We start from the raw sequence: 15,306 nt of genomic DNA, 5'->3' as shown, positions 1-15,306 counted from the left end.
CCTTGCCATCCAGGACCCCCAAGCCATAGACGGTTCTCTCTGCTACCGCACGACAACCAGTGCACCAAGTCTGGAACCAACAGGACCCGGAACAGGTTATATTTCCAAGCCATAGACTGTTCTCTCTGCTACCGCACAGCAACCAGTGCACCAAGTCTGGAACCAACAGGACCCTGAACAGCTTCTACTTCCAAGCCATAGACTGTTCTCTCTGCTACCGCACAGCAACCAGTGCACCAAGTATGGAACCAACAGGACCCTGAACAGCTTCTACTTCTAAGCCATAGACTGTTCTCTCTGCTACCGCACAGCAACCAGTGCACCAAGTCTGGAACCAACAGGACCCTGAACAGCTTCTACTTCCAAGCCATAAGACAGCTAAGCAAGACTGCTAAGCTAATCAAATGGCTACCCGGACTAACCTGCATTGACCCTTTTTTGCACCCTCTTGCTACCTTGCACTGACTATGCACACACACTGGGCTCTACACACACACAAGCACGCACACATGCATATGCATAATGATGTCACATACACACTCACACACAATTTCACACTCGCCCCTTATATAACCATGTTATTTTTACTTGGTATTGTTATTCACTGTGTATTTATTCCTCGTATCACTATTTCAATTTTTTTTATGGAATTGAATAATCTTTAACTCTGCATTGTTGGAAAAATACCCATAAGTAAGTATTTAACTGTTAGTCTACACCTGTTGTTTACAAAACACGTGACAAATAACATTTTATTCGATTTAGGCGAGGCAGGCCACCAGATCTTATAAAGTTTGGCTATTATTGGTTTCAATGTTTTGAAGCTAAAGTGGGCTTGGATCTTACTTTGGGGGCCTTTTTGCCCCATGTAGAAAATAAACTACGAGATAGCTTCTGTTATGTTTTGGTTTGACCCATGTATCATATTGTCACTCACCCCTCTGTTCTGCATTGGTTCCAGCCAGAAGTGCATAGAAGATGTGATAGTTCCTTTCCCCTGGATTCTGCCTAACAACTCGATTCTGATAGGGCAGAGGACACAACCATCAACGCACACCTCCAACAGGACACATAGCAACACAATGACATTGGAGAGAGAGAGAGAGACAGAGACAGAGAGAAAGGGAGAGAGACCGACCGACTGCCAGAGGCAGAGAGAGGGGATAATGGGGAAAGAGCGATTGAGAGAGAGAGACAGAGAGAGAAAGATAATATTTACCTTCTCTAGGAGGTCTTTGCACAGAAAGGTGGTAGTTAAGGCATATATTACCTTTAGAAAGTCGGATGCTCCACATTGAGATTCATGTATGACAATTATCTGGCATAGATTTTCAGAAAGAAGAAGGGAAGATGAAGGAGAGAGAAATATACAGACAGATGAGAGAGTGGAGAGAGAAAAGAGAGAGGGAGAGTCACACCTCAAAGTAGGTGAAAAGATAGGAGGGAAAATAGTTCCAGAGAGAAAGCAGAGTTTTCTATCTCGACACCTAGTCATTGATTGTCCCATTCTCTAACTCACCAGAACAGAGATTGTCATATGTTTGAAACTAGAACACCACACTGCACACTAATAAAGCACGCTAATAAATCATCACCTAAACCCTTCACTGAAGAGTGCTTGGCAGCAGTTTGCAGCATTTCGTATAGGAACTTGAACAGGACATGTAGAAAACATAATTCTGTCCACACTATGGATGTTAATAGCGTAGTAAAGGATACAGTCCACGATTTTACCGCCTTGGATGTTGCCCTTCTGACAGAAGTGCAGTTGAACAAACTTCCCAAACCGGCTAGAGTTGTTGTTGTAGACGGTCTTGGCGTTGCCGAAGGCTTCCATGATTGGGCTAAAGGAGTAGAGAGAGAGAGACAGAGAGAGATAGAGAAAGTCCACTAAATTGTTGAAATAAGAATATTGGCAGCGAGCTGGAGTGTCTTTTTCAAATAATGTTTTTTTTTACATCCTCCATGCACCTGCAACTAGATAAGGTTGGAAAAATACTTTCTTTCCAAAAAGTTAAATGACTGAAAATGTTTTACAATCTGTACATAAAGTAGGCAGGTGCTGTCCAATAATTAATATAGAGCCAATAGAATATTGTACTGCAGAAATTTGCTTTAAAGCAGTATCCAGATCCATAGGATGTAGTGATCACAATATAGTAGCCATGTCTAGGAAAACCAAAGTTCCAAAGGCTGGGCCTAATATAGTGTATAAGAGGTCATACAATAAGTTTTGTAGTGATTCATATGTTGATGATGTAAATACTGTTTGTTGGTCTGGTGTGTAATGAGGAGCAACCAGACGGTGCACTTGACACATTTATGAAATTCATATTCCAGTTACTAATGCACCCATTAAAACGTAAAAATGGTTAAATCCCCGTGGATTGAGGAGGAATTGAAAAATTATATGGTTGAAAGGGATGAGGCAAAAGGAATGAGAAATAAGTCTGGCTGCCAACTGATTGGCAAACGTACTGCAAATTGAGAAATCATGTGGCTAAACTGAATAAAAAGAAGAAGAAACTATACTACGAATCAAAGATAAATTATATAAAGAATGACAGTTAAAGGCTTTGGAGCATCTTAAATGACATTTTGGGCAAAAAGGCAATCATTATTCATTGAACCAGTTGGCTCATTCATCACAAAACCCACTGATATTGCCAATTACTTTCATGATTTTTTATTAGCAAGATTAGCAAACTTAGGCATGACATGCCAGCAACAAACCCTGACATTACACATCCAAGTATAACTGATCAAATTATTGTAATTTTGAATTGTGTAAAGTGAGTGTGGAAGAAGTGAACAAATCATTGTTGTCTAATCAACAATGACAAGCTACCGGGGTCTGACAACTTGGGTGGAAAATTACTGAGGAAAATAGCAGACGATATTGCCACTCCTACTTGCCATATCTTCAATTTAAGCCTACTAGAAAGTGTGTGCCCTCAGGCCTGGAGGGAAGCATTTTACATTTACATTTTAGTCATTTAGCAGACACTCTTATCCAGAGCGACTGGATAGGGGTAAGTGCTTTGCTCAAGGGCACATGAACAGATTTTTCACCTTGCCAGCTCGAAGATTCAAACAAGCAATCTTTCAGTTACAACCTCTTAACCACTAGGCTACTTGCCACTCTGTAAAAGTCATTCCGCTCCCCAAGAATAGTAAAGCCTCCTTTACTGGATCAAATAGCCAACCAATCAGTCTGTAAGTAAACTTCTGGAAAAAATGGTGTTTGACCAGATACAATGCCATTTTACAGTAAACAAATAGACAACAAAAAAATCAGCACGCTTATAGGGAAGGAGATTTAACGAGCACAGCCCTTACACAAATGACTGATGATTGGTTGAGAGAAATTGATGATAGATTGTGGGGGCTGTTTTGTTAGACTTCAGTGTGGCTTTTGACATTATCGATCATAGTCTGCTGCTGGTATAATGTGGATAAAGAGTTACCTGTCTAACAGAACACAGAGGGTGCTAGGGTCTATGTATGAGGATGACTCAACGCTATACTCGTCAGCTACTACATCGAGTGAAATCACTGCAACGCTTAACAAAGAGTTGCAGTTAGTTTCAGAATGGGTGGCAAGGAATAAGTTAGCCCTAAATATTTCTAAAACTAAAATAATTATATTAGGGACAAATCATTCACTAAACCCTAAACCTCAACTATATCTGGTAATGAATAATGTAGAAATTGAGCAAGTTGAGGTGACTAAACTGCTTGGAGTAACCCTGGATCGTACACTGTCATGATTAAAACATGTTGATATAACAGTAGCTAAGATGGTGAGAAGTCTGTCCATAATAAAGCGCTACTCTACCTTGTTAACAGCACTATCAACAAGGCAGGTCCTACAGGCCCTAGTTTTGTCACACACATACTGTTCAGTCATGTGGTCAGGTTCCAAAAGCGGGACTTAAATGTACACAGAGAGCTAACATCAATGATATGCATGTCAATGTCTCATGGCTCAAAGTGGAGGAGAGATTACATTCATCACTACTTGTTTTTGTAAGAGGTGTTGACAAGCTGACTGCACTGAGCGGTCTGTTTAAACTACTAGCACACAGCTCAGACACCCATGCAAACCCCACAAGACATGCCACCAGAGGTTTCTTCACAATCCCCAAGTCCAGAACAGACTATGGGAGGCACACAGTACTATATGACTACATGGAACTCTATTCCACATCAGGTAACTGATGCAAGCAGTGGAATCAGATTTTAAAAACAGATACAAATACACCTTATGGAACAGCGGGGACTGTGAAGAGACACACACACAGGTACACACAGGTACAGACACACAAGAGCGCTAGCACACACACTCTATACACACACACACATTGTAATATTGTTGTTTAGTGGTAACATACATTTTGTGTTGTGGATATGTGGTGGTGTGACAGTGTTATACGAAGCACCGGATTATATTTTGTTTATATGTAATATAAGTGTCTTAATGTGTTTGGACACCAGGAAGAGTAGCTGCTGCCTTGGCAGGAACTAATGGGGATCCATAATAAAATACAAATACTGTCAAATGCAAATAAGTACCAACACCTAAAATGAGTACTAACACCTTTTACTTATGGCTTGCTTACACCATACAACTTTACCCCCCTGTTTGGCCTAAAGACACACCTCTGACCTCTGACACACCTCTCCACCTCTGAGACCTGTTCCCCAAAAAGCCCACCCTGGGCCAAAAAATATCTACCTTACTTGGGACCAGACTGGCCCATTGGGACTTTTCGGGGTTGCATTAAGATAGCGATGATTGACTCACTGAATAAAAATGATTTGGCCTTTTCCTTCTCAAAAGCAAGTGCTTAGAGGTTACTCATAGGTTGTTGATTCTGCTCTTCACAAGTCCTTAGCTATGTAAACACATACCTGCTCTCCAGGAGGTCCTCCTCCACGTGTGACGTCCTGTCTGTTGAGGAGAGCTCCAGGGAGTGCTCACTCATAGCCGACAGGAACCTCAGGATCAGCTTGGTGCTCTCTGTCTTACCCGCTCCACTCTCTCCACTGGAGAGGAAAGGAGAAAGAAAGAGTTTGAATGATTTGGATTCATTTGATCTTTCGTTATTCAACGCTGTAGAATGGGACTGGTACATAATGTAAAAGGCATGTCGAAATGGGAAAGGAGTCATGAATACACGTACACACACGCACACATGCTTGCGCGCACACACACATGAACGTCAGTGGCGGTCGATGCCGTTTAACATGAGGGAGGATGATTTTTATTTTATTAGCATGGCCTTATTTCTGTTACAGCATATTGGATGACTGTCATTCATATTCCATTCACCCAGTTCAATGTTACATCGATAGGTTCAGGTTACTTCATGATACTATATTTTTCCCTGTACCCATCATGAGGTTGCTTCAACCTAGGCTATTTTACAACGTAGGTGCACAGATCGAGAGAATTTTGAGTAATCAAAGTGACAAGACTGTGACAAATTTAATACCGCCTTGCACACTCTTGCCTGCATGATCTAGGGTGTAATCATTAGTCCAACAGTTGTAAATGAGAGTTTCTATTGAACAAATTCAGGTACGTTTATCCCGGTTTGTTCCGTTTGCTTCCGTTTAAGAAACGTTTTTCAACAGAATCGGCAAAATGAATACAGCCCTGATCACATGCAAAAAGTTCATAGCAGCCACATAAAAACAGCATGATGACTTTGCTCGTTATCTATCTACGCGCTCTCCTCCTCTCACCTTTTCCGTTCGCTTGAGGACTTCAGTGCACAACACATCAGCTGTATGTGACCAGGGGAAAAAACACTTTCCAAGCCAAACCTTCATATCATGACTGCTAATGGCTACACACAGCCTACATCATTGTTATGTCAAAGTAAACAAGACTACTAAGCACTAATGCATTAGTAAACTCGCAACAATTACACAGTACAGTGTAGTCAGAAAGCAGTTTAGCAGTTACACCGGCAGGCACCAGAGGCAATACATTAATAAAACCAAAAGCTTACCTTGACTTGGAAGAGTTCCAGTGTTGGATAGCCACAGCCAGCTAGCTAACATAGCATCCCTCTGTTTGAGCCGGGTGTTAAAAAAAATACAACCAAATATATCTAGCTTTCTCTCTCTATCTCTCTTGCTTCTCCTTAATTTTGGAAAAAATATATTTGTTCAAAATGGTTGAACTATTTTCTTTCTCTCTCTTTGAGTCAAATACTCATCACATTCTACGCACTGCAGTGCCTGCTAAGTGTGGCTTATGCGTCAGTACTAGATTCATTCTCTGATACTTTGATTGAGTGGACAAAATGTCAGTTCATGCTGCAAGAGCTCTGATAGGTTGGGGACGTCTTCCTGAAGTTGTCATAATTAGGTTTTGTATTAAAGTCAATGTACCCAGAGGAGGACAGAAGCTAGTGATGTTGAGGCTGCTGTAGACCTTCATTGTAAAACAGTGTGTTTCAATCAATTATTTGGTGACATTTTAATATATTTATTATAGTTGTAAGAAGGATAACTTTAATGTTCCACTATTTTCTTATGAAATTCACTGAGGAGGATGGTCCTCCGCTTCCTCCTCTGAGGAGCCTCCACTAATGTACGCATGCACACTCACACATGTCCTTGACAGCATATCCCTTACATTTTAGTCTCCAGCCTTCAGCTATATCAAGGGTTTCTTGATAGCATGCCCTTGATTGAGTCTAGCCACAACAATGATGGTGATAATGTATGATAAGCCAGATGTGTTTCAAGAATGTTTCAAGAATGCTTTGCACTCTTCATATGGCATTTAAAACAATGCCTTACTTGCTTTCATGTATGTATGTATTTGTATGTGTATTTTATTTATTTAACTAGGCAAGTCAGTTAAGAACAAATTCTTATTTTCAATGATGGCCTAGGAACAGTGCGTTATCTGCCTGTTCAGGGGCAGAACGACAGATGTGTACCTTGTCAGCTCGGGGATTTGAACTTGCAACCTTCCGGTTACTAGTCCAACGCTACCACTAGGCTACACTGCCACCCCGTGTGTGTGTGTGTGTGTGTGTGTGTGTGTGTGTGTGTGTGTGTGTGTGTGTGTGTGTGTGTGTGTGTGTGTGTGTGTGTGTGTGTGTGTGTGTGTGTGTGTGTGTGTGTGTGCGTGTGCGTGTGCGTGTGTGTGTTTGCGTGAGTGTTTGCGTGAATAAACACATGTTAACAATATGGGTGAAATGTAAATGACTAACTAACTGACAAATAGGTTTTGCATTCACGTCCTGAAGATTTTCCCACATCTGAAACATTCTCAACATACAGGATATTCACCATTTTACCACTAGAGGTTTCATTGCACACTACAAAACATTAGTAAGTAGACTACACTGAATATACAAAACATTAACGACACCTGCTCTTTCCATGACATAGACTGACCAGGTGAATCCAGGTGAAAACTATAATCCCTTATTGACGGCGCTTGTTAAAGAAGATTTTTTAAGCCTCGAGACAATTGAAACATGGATTGTGTATGTTTATCGTTCAGAGGGTGAATGGGCAAGACAAAAAATGTAAGTGTATGAATGGAGTATCGTAGTAGGTTCCAGGCACACCGGTTTGTGTCAAAAACATGCACCGCTGCTTGGTTTTTCACGCTCAACAGTTTCCCGTGTGTATGAAGAATGGTCCACCACCCAAAGGACATCCAGCCAACTTGACACAACTGTGGGAAGCACTGGAGTCAACATAGGTCAGCATCCCTGTGGATTGCTTTGGACACCTTGTAAAGTCCATGCCTCGACGAATTGAGACTGGTCTGAGGACAAAAGGAGGATACAAGTCAATATTAGGAAGATGTTCTTAATGTTTTGTACACTCAGTGTATACTGTACTGAACCATTGCTCACCAACACCTGTGCAGATTAACTACAGGGTGAGCAGGCTTTTGTTCCAATTTCTTGCTCATCTGGATTTTGATTAATTGAATCATGCGTATAATTGCTAGGCTAAAACAAAACCCTGCACACCCTGAACAAACAATACTGTGCAGAGAGCAATACAGTTGCTCTAGAGTTGATTTAAAATAAGAAGTTAATCATTCAAAAGACTGCTTGCATGGTTCCCTTTCAGTCGGTATTCTCGGTATAACACAACCACGGGGAGTCGCTCTCTTGCGACTGACTGAATAACTAAAATCATGCCCGACAATGTCAAAGAAAATCATGCCTCACTGGAATCTCCGTCTTCCACAGGTGATAACCGTGAAGCTCAGATTCATTCATTCAATTCTTCCTCTCTTTACCTTAGACTTAGCAGGAACGATTCAAGCTACAATTTTTTGGGGGGCGGAGAACAGACTATCTGACTTTGCCAACGAAACTGTCCATTTGTGGCAGAGCGCGCTCACCCCCTGGACGTTGTGTGCTTGAGTTTGTATTTGTTCTCCTAGTTTCCTAACCACAAACCAATGAGTTATTCTTCGGATTGCTTGACCTGGCTTTAGCAATGACTGAAACGACAAAGGCTAACAAGCCGTGCTTGAGTTCGCGACCATGCCCAAATGGATAAAAAGATACTCATGTTTGTTGTCTTGTATGTCTCAGCTCGGGGCATGCTCTGGCTGCCCTCGCTTGAATCAATTTGTGTGCGGGATTAGGGGACGGTGTCAGTAACAGTGACACCGTCTGCGACTGGCACTGTTCCCCTAGTCCACGGCGCAGGTTCTCTTGGCAATCATGTAACATTCTTGAGGGGGCTTGGTGTGTCTGATAGTGACTTCTTCTCCCGGGTTCCGTACCTCGACTGAGTTGCGGGATGTGGAGATGGATTGGGTCCTTGTTTGGTCGAAACAACTGTTGTCTACCTGGGCGTGGTGTATGCGGTAGCTGCCCGCCCTTATCCCGGCTTCTGTGCGCTCTGCCGGGGTTACGGGAGGCTACTCGATCAGAGAAGGCGGCCATGGGTACCCCCCGCCATCTTGGTCTGCTTTGGTCAATCACCGCTTGCCTCTCTTCCCAGACTTGTCGATGAAGGATCCAGTCCCACCTCGGTGATTCGGTTCTACGTAGACTTTAGAGACCAGACTAGCTAAACAATCGCTGCCTAGCGTACCAGCCAGTTTAGCTACTGCCAGCTATTCATGCCTCCCCACGGTGGAATTGCTTGGGTAGCTCTCTTGTTTAGTATACGTAGCGTTAAGTTACCTGGTTATTCTAAACGGACCGTGCTAGCTAGCTAGCCTAGCTTAGACTAAAAGCCTCATGGCTAACATTGGCTAGTATGCATAACTTCCGGCAGATGAAGTTTACTAGTGTTCCTCCGGCATTATGGCAGCCCCATTCCTATTTCCAAATCCTGGAGTTGGAGGGATTGGAGGAAGTGGGGTTTGCATGCACCTCCAATGAGGAAGCAGTTCCACCCTAGAGCGAGGGGCCTTAGCACGGGTCTGAGCAACCAGTGCACCCTTCCACAAAAACATTACTGTGATGACAGTGCCCCCACGTTTGTTACTATGTCAGCCATTGCCGGACCCCCCTGGGCTTCATGCAGGCTATACAGTCTCACGGTACATTGGGAGCTTGTCCATGTTTAATTTGGGAAACCAAGTGAAATCTGTTCGGGAACATCGATAGTAATATGTTTTCACAACAAAACATATTTAATTAAACTGTTGATAGCCCTTCTCTCTGTGCTCTCGAGAAAGGAATGAAGAAGAGAGAGGAAACGCATGGTGGTGAGATATGTTTTCCACTCAGTTTCAACCTGTTGTTGAACTTCTTTCTTAAAATTGATAAATCACAGTGAGGTGAGTTTTAAAAGCATGAACCTGTCTTGGTGATAAGGGTTTGATGTTATTTTTGATTGCATTTGCATTGGTGTCAGAGTGGTTAGAGGAACAATAGAGGGCCGAGTACCGAGTTGGGTACTACAAACGCATGTCCAGAGTGCATAAAATGAGATTACAGAGTCAAGTGGAATTTTACTGCTGTCCTGAAACCGGTAATACGGTCACTGTAACAGCCCTAGTAGAGACTGATCTGAGCCGGTGCACACCCTTGGTGCACACCCTTTTAAGGGGATGAGTGGCAACATCAATTCCCACCACTGGGCCAGTAGGTCACACCTGAAGCGACCATTTTAAGCTGCCAGGTGAGTGGCTAGCCTCAGTGCTGGAAAGGCTGCATCAACAATAGCCCCAGGGGAGCGACTTCCATCACAGCGGCCATCATCCCCAGTAGGCGTAGGCACTGTCGAAAACGCCCTGTGTGACCCCAGCCAAAACTTGTCTGAGCAGGGCCCGGACGCCCTCTGTGGGGATAGATGATCACGATACGCGAGTGAAACTAGCTCGAGACCCAAAAGGGGAATGCGCTGAGATGTAGCCAGCTCTTTTTTTGGTTTCTTATGAAGCCTAGAGACTGAATACAGGACAGTAGCATGGATGTGTAATACTGTTTTCTCTGCCACCACCAGCCAATCCACTCTATTAGCCAGCGCCTTGTGAGTATTCTGAATTTGTAGACTCTGAGGTGTTTGTTGAGGGCATGGGCGTCTAGAATGGCTTTGCAAAGTTCCATCCCTTTTCGGATCCAGGAAATACCCCTCTATCTCCGACATAGGAACCACTTGGATTGCTTGCTTCTGGAGAAGGGAGGATATTTCCTCCCTCAAAACGGACGCCAAGGCTTCGTGAACAGTCCACGTGATGATGCCACAGAAGTGAGGGGGACACACAACAAATTGTAACCTGTACCCCAATGTCACTGTTCGGATGATCTAGGAGCAACATTGCACATTTGCGCCATTGGTCAGATCAGACAGCTAGCCTCCCATCATCTGCTATTTGAAGGGGTGGGACGCTACCTTTTGGATGGGAAAGATTGTTTTTTTGTCTGTTTCCACCACTCTCGACCGTGTCGCCGAAAAACAAGACCCCTTCTGTGGTAACAGACAGGGACAATTGTAATTCAAGCGAATTCACAGGAACGAAAAGTGTTGAGCTGGAGACAAACAGCTCATTTCGGGGTTCATATGAACCACAGAGACTGTATGTGGGATAATAGCATGGTTGTGTTCAACCCTGCTCGTTACCTCTATTCCACTACCAACAACCTGTATCATTAGGCACCTCATAGTGAGTAGTGAGCTCCAGGCAGGATTCATCAGCAATGAATCAGAGTAATGAGCCACCAATGGGGGAGTTCAACTTATTACTCCCCCCGTGGGGAGATTGATTCCTCCCTAGAACCCTATGAACACCATGGAACACGGGGTAATTGAGGGGACATTAAGCACTGGGTAGCTGCAGAAACAGGGTTGGGAAAGCCCATGGCATACAGAGTTTCACCTGTTGTGCAGCAAGAGGCTGCATGCTCCTCAAACAGTGCTTGATGCATGGAGTGAAATACGTCTTCTTATAAGATATTTAAATATGCAATCCTGTGAAAGCAGAGATTTGATGGTTGCCACTAAAAAGAGGAGGATCCCAGCTGCTACTATATTTATTTCTCAGCTGCTCCTATTAAGCACATGCTCTGGTGTAAAACCAGAGTAGCCTACCTGATTGAGTGCAAGCTTTTTCAATAGCCTATGTAGCCCACATTCTAAGGTTTATATCATTCACAACTAAAGTTGCCAAATAACTCTAGCATATAGAACTTTTTAAATGATCACTTTTACGCTCAACATACGCACACTTGCTCCAGAATCAGAAAAATATCCTTTCTATTTTATTCAGCTAAGTTCAATTATATTCTTCTTACTAGAAAATAATGGCACTTATAAGCATATCTTGTCTGCTAAATGAACTAGCCTACAGGCTATGGAATGGCACATAGCCAGATAACATACAGTAGGCCAACTCACTCTGTTCTTCTGAAATACATTTTCTTCATATCATGTTTCTTTAGACCTGCCTAAAATAAATAATGGATGTTTTGTGATGGTGTATATTAAATGTATTTATAATACTTTTTAAAATGTCAATGTTCCAAAGGTGTTTAAACGTGTTTATGTTAATTAACGTGTTTATGTTAATTAACAGTACATTACGTGTTAAACGTGTTTACGTTGATTAAACGTGTTTATGTTAAACGCGTATATGTTAATTCACAGTGAATTACCATGAGACCGGCAGTCATTCGACATGACAATAACCAGCTGACAAGATTCCATGACCACCACAGTCCTCGTCTGTCGACTTATTGTGCCCACTTCGGATTCAGCTTTGGTTTGGGATGTGTGAAGCCCCCTTTGAACCACTGGAGGCTGTGGATCTGAGGATCCTCTCCTACAAGAACTCCCTGCTCGTGGCTTTGGCCTTGGCTATGCTTGATGGGGTACTTCCAAGCGTTATCCGTGCACCCTTCCTGTACTCAGTTTGCCCCGGGAGACTCTGAGGTGACGTTGCGTCCTAATGCGTCCTTCGCCCCCTAAGGTCATGACTATTTCCCACAGGTCTCTAGCTTTGAGCTATTTCCCTTTTCCACTGTCATGCTGAGAGAGGAGTAGAAGAGGCGACTGATGTAATGAAATTTTCTGTTTTGAAATGAAATATGCCGCATGCATTTGAACAATTTAAAGTTATGATGGTGCAGAGCAAAAGATGACTCTCGTTCATGAAATAAAAAGAAAGTTGTATTGAATGAAGAAAAATACATTACTGCAGCAAAGAGAAGTCATCAGCAGTAGCTATAGCATCTAAGCTAGCAAAAGCTTATGCTACTTGCACTTCCTCCTACACTTGTTATCGTGCTTTGCTGTAGGCCTGCAAACCAGTTGATTTAGTTAGTTGAACTCAGTAGCTGTGGGCAGAAAAACAATTGCTGTGTGTTCAGGGTTAAACACTTGTTATCCTTAGTAAAACAATGTCATGTTCGGCTCAATGCCATGACCATTTAGGCCAATTCCACTTCAACGAGGTCAAATCAAGAAATACATCATTTGTAATTGAATACATGATCGAAAAAAACCCTGGCCCAAAAAAACCCTGGCCCAAGAAAGCATTCATTGTCAAATGGAATTCATTACAAATAGTGAAGCACAAAAAAGCTCACTCATTATTCTCAAACCGAACACTCAGTGACAAGACACAAATAATTAAAAAGGCACATAAATAGCAATGTCATTCCAAAATCTCCATGGTTAAGAAATCTGACAACCCTCAGCCAGACACTAAGAAACTTCCAGAATGAATGTGTCAAATGTAAAACTAGTTAACAAAGTTTCAAAGACACATACAAACCTTAACGATACCCACAGCTAATTCAGACATTCACAGTGTTGTGTGGTGTCTCAAATTAGAAGTGAAAATCATGCCAACCCTCAGCTTCCAGTAGCATTACATCAAGATAACTTGTTCGCCTCAGACAGGGCGACATGTTTGTCTAAACAATGGGCCAGGGGCCCACACAGGAAGTGCTGTCTGTGGTGACAGAGCAAAAAAAAAATAGCTGCCAGCTTATAGACGGTCTGCTCCAGCCTCCTCCCTGAGGTCCCTGACGACAAGGCCAAGGCCAACACACACAAAATACGAAGTACATAACACACACCAAACATTAAAACACGAGTCCACTAACTCTTCAAGTGTCAAATCGGGAAACTTCTTGTCCCTACAGAGACATCGCTACTATGCACGCCCATGTGCAATTACTTGTGACTACCACTGCAAAGCCTTAGACTACTGGGGCATTTGTGCAACTGTAGGCTACAGAGAGCCACATAGAAACTGAGACTCACACAGAAAAGAGAGAAAAGGCTCATATCCTGTGCTTCTGGTGTAGGGTGGAGTTGCCCCTAGATGCCGATCTAGGATCAGTCTAGCATTTTCTACACTAATGTTTAAGGTTAGGATTGGGGGTGGGAAAGCTGATTCTACATTTGTACCTGGGAAACTTCTAGTGAGGTCACCTGACAAAGATTTCTGTGAAGTCAAAATTTTTATCACTAAAGCTGCAGCTTTGAGAGTTTTTCTATTAGCTCTATTTTCCATGTTCTGTCTCCACCGGAAGGCATGAGAAGAAGAGGCCAGTCCAGTGGGACATCTGGAATGTTCTCTAACAGAAATATTTACTCTGAGCCGGGGAGTAGGTCGAATTTAATATCGCCCGTCACACAATTTTTGTGATCCCTCACATTCATAACCTGCGTGTCAAGAGTGCTGGAGAGGTCAAGAGGTCAAACCTTCTTTAGCAGGCGGGGGGGGTGGGGGGGCGCAGCAACTAGGTGTTTTTAGTTACAGAGAACAGAAGTCTGAGTACAGTGTGGAGTACGATTTAGTAAATGTGACTGTATGAATGACACTGTTTTGATAGCGCTGTTTATGGTTGAGACACGCGGCGACAGAGGAAGGTTGAACATATGAGCTGAGGGCTTTATGACTTATTTCACTAGCTCACTTTTTTATGAATGTCTATAACCATAACTTTTGAGACCACCTTGTCATTCTTTTCTTTTAAATACATTGTTAACTGTTGAATTGGAGAGAGGATCCCACTGGGCACACCAACACTGGTTGAATGTAAATTGTTTCAATGTAATTTGTCAACGAATTGGGACATGGAATTTATGTGGAAATTTCCACCACAGGACTACGTCATCATGGTGACAAAATACATTTTCAACATAGACAAACCTTGTATAAAGTATGTTGAAATGTACCTTTAAATCAATGTCAGATCTTCAATGTTAAGTACACTATCAGAAAAAAAATCTGTAGGCTGGGAAGAACCTCCTACTGGATAATATCTACAGCTACCCTTCGGTCTCCCATTCAGGGACAACCCTGCTTAGTTATAATATTTGTTACTGACTATTACCAATGTGCTATCGTGAGAATAAGTGTTGAGAGATGTACATTTAAATACTTAATGGATTGACTGTTGCTATTGAAGTCATTCCAAAGGGTAGGTTTAACAGAGCAAATGAAATGTGACCATACTTTATCAAACATATATTGTCACGACCGTCGTTTAAATAACTGGACCAAGGCGCAGCGTGAGTAGAGTTCCACATTTTTATTGTTTGTGAAACTAAAAAAAAAAAAAACAACAAAGATATAACGATCGTAGCACACAAAGGCACTCACACAAAACAATATCCCACATCGCAGGTGGGAATAGAACACACTAAGTATGATCCCTAAATAGAGGTAACGATTATCAGCTGCCTCCAATTGGGAACCATACACCAACATAGAAATAAACTCACTAGAAATCCCCCTAGTCACGCCCTGACCTAAAACACCATAGAGAACCCCGAGGGCATTTTTTACCCCTTTTTCTCCCCAATTTCGTGGTATCCAATTGTTTTTTTTAGTAG

At 42.5% G+C, this 15,306-nt stretch overlaps 2 protein-coding genes across 3 annotated transcripts in view; both read right to left on the bottom strand.

The window, feature by feature from the left end:
- The window catches only part of myo10 (myosin X), a 96,737-nt gene extending 95,230 nt beyond the window's left edge, over nucleotides 1-1,507 (bottom strand). Inside the window, exons 1-2 of one of the 2 annotated variants that reach the window (XM_090181686.1) lie at nucleotides 1,220-1,507; nucleotides 938-1,022 (exon numbers count right to left, since the gene is read on the bottom strand). In XM_090181686.1, the coding sequence (XP_090037812.1) occupies nucleotides 938-1,022; nucleotides 1,220-1,507 (373 nt within the window). Of the gene's footprint in view, nucleotides 1-937; nucleotides 1,023-1,219 lie in introns of those variants that run through there. The other variant, XM_090181689.1, reaches the window with a different exon arrangement.
- Nucleotides 1,508-1,591: 84 nt separating this feature from the next.
- Nucleotides 1,592-15,306, bottom strand: part of LOC149981668 (unconventional myosin-X-like) — a 176,818-nt gene continuing 163,103 nt past the window's right edge. The window contains exons 5-6 of the mRNA XM_090181691.1: nucleotides 4,915-5,049; nucleotides 1,592-1,844 (exon numbers count right to left, since the gene is read on the bottom strand). Of these exons, the coding sequence (XP_090037817.1) occupies nucleotides 1,592-1,844; nucleotides 4,915-5,049 (388 nt within the window). The remainder of the gene's footprint in view (nucleotides 1,845-4,914; nucleotides 5,050-15,306) is intronic.

This window comes from Oncorhynchus mykiss, chromosome 8 (assembly GCF_057628025.1).
Source record: "Oncorhynchus mykiss isolate SJ-2025 chromosome 8, ASM5762802v1, whole genome shotgun sequence".
NCBI classification, from domain to species: Eukaryota; Metazoa; Chordata; class Actinopteri; order Salmoniformes; family Salmonidae; genus Oncorhynchus; species Oncorhynchus mykiss.
This window is presented reverse-complemented; position numbering and strand designations above follow the sequence as displayed.